At 34.0% G+C, this 4,633-nt stretch overlaps 2 protein-coding genes across 2 annotated transcripts; one reads left to right on the forward strand and one right to left on the reverse strand.

The window, feature by feature from the left end:
• Window positions 1-54: 54 nt before the first annotated feature.
• LOC123878351 lies at window positions 55-1,855 on the forward strand. The gene is made up of 2 exons (XM_045925542.1): window positions 55-357; window positions 693-1,855. The coding sequence occupies exons 1-2, from the start codon at window positions 174-176 to the stop codon at window positions 1,853-1,855; spliced, it is 1,347 nt and encodes a 448-aa protein (XP_045781498.1). The 5' UTR covers window positions 55-173.
• A 39-nt stretch (window positions 1,856-1,894) lies between these two features.
• LOC123878341 lies at window positions 1,895-4,241 on the reverse strand. Its single transcript, XM_045925524.1, has 4 exons — window positions 4,005-4,241; window positions 3,681-3,842; window positions 3,444-3,541; window positions 1,895-3,048 (listed from the first exon to the last, which is right to left on the reverse strand). Exons 1-4 carry the CDS (start codon window positions 4,094-4,096, stop codon window positions 1,895-1,897), a joined length of 1,506 nt encoding a protein of 501 aa, XP_045781480.1. The 5' UTR covers window positions 4,097-4,241.
• Window positions 4,242-4,633: the final 392 nt, after the last annotated feature.

Here is a 4,633-nt window from a genome sequence, read left to right on the forward strand (position 1 = left end):
TACTAGTAGGTACTCACTAATTCATGTTTATCAACCACAGACCATTTATCAATGGGGATGCTGACTGCCATTTTATCACGCCAGATGGCGCATCGTCGCCATGGCCATTGAAAACTGTCATATTCATACGTTTAATAACCTTTCACAAAGTAATTTTTTAATTTTCTCAAAATATGCCTCTTTGTGCTGTGCCAGGATGTACTAACTCCGGTGTCCATTTATTTCCGAAAGATCCAAAGTTAAAAAAACAGTGGGAGAAGGTTATACGTCGCAAAAATTTTGTGGCGACTTTGCATAGCAGGTTATGTCGGAATCATTTCCAAGAGTCTGATTATGTAGGAGAGTCAGCTTACACAGGTGAGTTAAAAAGTATCTAATTTCAGTCATTAGTGTCACAGAATCGCAGTTATCATTTGTACCAGTGTGTTCATGGAACTATAAATATTTTACTGTGTTTGAAAGCTGATTTCCAACACACATAATTTGGTTTGAATATTTCCCTAGTTTCTTTTAAAGAATAAACAAACCATGCATCACTAATGTATCACTATGTATCCTGTCACCCTTTATCCACCTATAGTTTTAGGCCTGGTCTAAAAAGCTCTTATTTTTATCAATGTTACTAGTTATGTTACAATACTAGTTTAGACAAATAATATTGCTGACTTGTTCAATTTATTTTTATTTTTCAGGATATCCTCAAATATGCAGGTATTTAAAAAAGGGGACCATACCAAGCATATTTCCTTGGTCCACCCATGTGTCAACAACGCCTACATCAAGAGCCCGTCGATATTTGGCAAGAAGCAGACGCCAAATTGACTTCGGTCAACCAACTGTGGATGAAAGTATTCCAGAACCCTCTACGAGTACTGAAATAGAAATATCTACAATAATAGAGTCCTCAACAGAAGACATTACTCCAAAAGCAATATCTGTTAGCACTCAGTGTGGTAGTACTTTGGGAATATTATCACTAGAAGCTATGAGAGGCAATAATAAAACTATTCATTTTTATACCGGTCTTGAAAACTATGACAAATTCATGCTGCTCTTAGACACATTAACTCCTATGTGCTATAATTTAAACTATTTGAGAAGTACAGTTATGAATGTTTGTGTTCGTGACCAAATGTTAATAACAATGATGAAACTTAGAAGGTATTTACCAGATTTTGAGTTGGCATTTTTGTTTGGTATTTCAGAAACTAATGTTGCAAACATTTTTATAACATGGATCAATTTTATGTATGAAATATGGAATTTAATTGATATTTGGCCCACTAAAGAATTAGTTGAATACTTTATGCCGGAGGCATTTAAAAGAGGTTTTCCGAGTACAAGAATTATTGTGGACACAACGGAAATACCCATTACAAAGCCTGGTAATCCTATAGCACAGCAAGTGACATTCAGCAACTATAAACACAAAAATACTGTGAAGGCTATGATTGGGGCAACACCTGGTGGTCTAATATCATATATCTCAGAATGTTATGGTGGTTCTGTCAGTGATAGACAGATCATAGAAAGATCTGAGCTGGTTAATCGTTGTGACAGTGGCGACTCTATTATGGCTGATAGAGGTTTCAATGTGCAGGATATATTTGCTACAAAAGACGTTACTATTAATATTCCAACATATTTGAAAGGAAAGACACAAATACCTGGTATTAGAATAGTCCAGGATCGAAAACTAGCAAGCAAACGAGTGCACATAGAACGTATTATTGGGCTAGCCAAAACTTACAAGATTTTAAAAAGTGAATTAAGCCCATACCACGTAGCCTTATCATCAAGAATTTTATTCATTTGTGCTTTTGTATGTAATTTTAGAGAAAATATTATGAAATAAAAGCTGTTTAATCTTATATAAATTTTTTATTAGACATTATTATTCTTTATATAGGAGTTTTTTAATCACAGCAGCTTTAAAGAAGTTGTGATAAAAATAATCAAGTTTTTCTAACATGTACTTAATGAATTCTTCATCATAATCAATGAATATGACTTCTAAACTTTTGAAGGTATAAACCAATAAGTTGCAAAATTTCCTTTTTGTGACATACAATTGCCCTTGTATTTGATAGTAATATATGTTGTTCTTTTTCAAAGAGAGTTTCCCATTTTCATATTGTAGATATGGCACATTTAGTGGACAAACTTCTTTGTTCCGCGAACTATATGGACATTTTACTTCTATTATTGTTTCTGATCCCAGTAAGCCATCAGGGGATGCTCCTAGGTAAGGACGTTCCTTACTCAAAAATAACCCACATTCTGTAATTTCAAGATTAAAAGTGTCCATATATTTTTTCATTGCAATTTTTTCATTTATATTACCATGTGCCATTGCTTTGGTTTTTATTGTAGTTTTATGTAAGATTTGACTGGAATATTTCAATAAACTTTCAGTTTTTAAATGGCACACAGTATGAAAAATGCTGGCTGTTATATGGGTTTTTCTGTAACTATGCCATTTTGGGTTATTGCTTTGTCCTCGAGTCTCCCTTTCTATTTCCAGAATCTTTTGTTCTGATACATTTTGCAATACCATAGATTCTAAAAAACAATCTATGGCACTTTTTTCCAAGTACTCATGGTCCAAACATATGCTTCGTTGGCTGGCTACAGGATATATCTGTTTTATAGGCATTGATGACTGTGGATAATTTAGAATCATGGACTGGAATCTGCATTGAAATGCCTTCTTGTCAAAATCAGGGTTTTGCTTCAAGTATGGCGAGAAGACAGTATTATTTATATCCCTTTTTGATGGGAATCTGGAAGCTCGTAATGGAGTAGCATAATATTTCCTTGATGGCTTATGGAATGTCTGTAGTTGTGACGTAGAAACTTCATGAAGGATTATTATTTTTTGCTGGACAATGTTTTCTGCTGCAAGAAGCACCACAGCAATGTGTTTACAGTGGGCTTCATTGCCTTCACCTGCTGCACATTCACAGTTTGCCTCTTCAGGCATTCCATCATTATTTAATTTGATGTTAATCTCGTATTGAAGTTGTTTCATGGATGCCTTGCAATAACCTGGAAGTATAGGTATAATAAATTTTAATTATCAAATTAAGGCAAGTACACAAACAAAATCTAAAACCACACTGTCATACCACAATCAATAGTAGTTGCATATTATTTCAGTCATCGCCTTTTATTTTCTTATATCCTACTAATATTAAAAATGCAAAAGTATGTTTGTTTGTTGGTTTATTCATTTGTCCTTCAATCACGCCACAACAGAGCAATGGAATGTGATTTTTTGTATGGGTATAGTTAAGAACCTGAAGAGTGGCTACTTTTTATCCTGGAATATTGTGTGAGGAGTTTCAGTAGTACTTAATCAAAAAACTTATTCCACACAATTTCCAAGGCATCAGCTAGTTAAAATTAAATAGCTAGTCTAGTATAAGTGGAAATAAGCCTACCTTTTAGGTAAGTATCTTGGCCAGATGTTGCTGATCGTAAAACAAGAAGGTATCTCGATTCATACAATTTAACAGCATCACAGATATTTTTATTGAATCTGAAATAAATACCAATGCATGAGGACTGAATGAGGCTTAGGGTATTACATGATAAATAAAGGAACAGTATTATTATATTAAATGTCTTTTGAAAGAATAATATTATATTATTTGTTATTATAAGCACTAGGTACCTACCTATCAAAGTAACTTTGAATATGATGTTTGGTAATCTTCGGCAATATGGTGGAGCTATTAACGTCTTTGTAAAGTTCTACAGCAGGTACGTCAATTGCTTGGCTTTGAGAAGCTTGCAGGGTTTGGTGACCAAAATTAAAATTTCGATCGTAGGCTTCTAACCTAAAAATTAAAAACATATATTATGTACTAAAGTAACGATCTCAGGGCTATACTTAATTTTTTAACATGAATTATTTAAGAATAAAAACATTCAAATCCAAAAAAAGGTGCTAATTATATAAAAGACCACTAAAAAAAATTAATAATATATATTAGGACTACCTTTCTACAAGTTCCGATTTCTTTCCAGTTATCCTCCCTCCTCGTTTTTTTAATTCGTCTTTCAATTCTTTGAGCTTCCAGGTAGAATACATATCAAGTATTGCGTTGATCGATAGGTTTTAACCACAAAAAACAGCAAAAAATCGATTTGCAAACTGATGTAAACAAAGCAATTACAAAATGACAGCGGCCATCGCGCTTCTAGCGCCCTCTGCGCTCAGCTTTGCGTCAGCATCTTCATTAAGTCCATCATCAGTGCATGGGCTCCACAGATGGGCTCTATGGCCATAGAGTAGGATTATATTATGTCTATGGCTCTCAAGCTCTTGTATATGCTCTTGTCTCTAAATCTAATGAAGTTTATCAATGTCTGAGCACATTGTACACAAAGTGTCTGTAAATAGGTTTTATCGTCTGTTACGATTATTAGGACATAGTTATGCTCTATGTAAAGCCAGACGAGAAGAAAAAAAAAATGCACTATGCACGCCATAGACATACGAATTTTCGCTACGCTCGGTAAGATAACAGTTGGGTCTGTCTCTGTGGTCAATAACACAATGATTGATGCCAAACGCCAAAGAGTATGTATGTAACTGGTATATAGTGATCTGTGGTATGTACTATGT

Source organism: Maniola jurtina, chromosome 26 (assembly GCF_905333055.1).
Source record: "Maniola jurtina chromosome 26, ilManJurt1.1, whole genome shotgun sequence".
Classification (NCBI taxonomy): Eukaryota; Metazoa; Arthropoda; class Insecta; order Lepidoptera; family Nymphalidae; genus Maniola; species Maniola jurtina.

Excerpts from the sequence above, each read along its gene's own strand:
- LOC123878341 (XM_045925524.1), bottom strand. The coding sequence starts at position 4,096 with ATGTATTCTACCTGGAAGCTCAAAGAATTGAAAGACGAATTAAAAAAA. Across the intron at positions 3,542-3,680 it reads ATTCAAAGTTACTTTGATAG|ATTCAATAAAAATATCTGTG; the intron begins GTAGGTACCTAG and ends TATTTATTTCAG. Across the intron at positions 3,049-3,443 it reads CCAAGATACTTACCTAAAAG|GTTATTGCAAGGCATCCATG; the intron begins GTAGGCTTATTT and ends CTATACTTCCAG.
- LOC123878351 (XM_045925542.1), top strand. The coding sequence starts at position 174 with ATGCCTCTTTGTGCTGTGCCAGGATGTACTAACTCCGGTGTCCATTTA. Across the intron at positions 358-692 it reads AGGAGAGTCAGCTTACACAG|GATATCCTCAAATATGCAGG; the intron begins GTGAGTTAAAAA and ends TTTATTTTTCAG.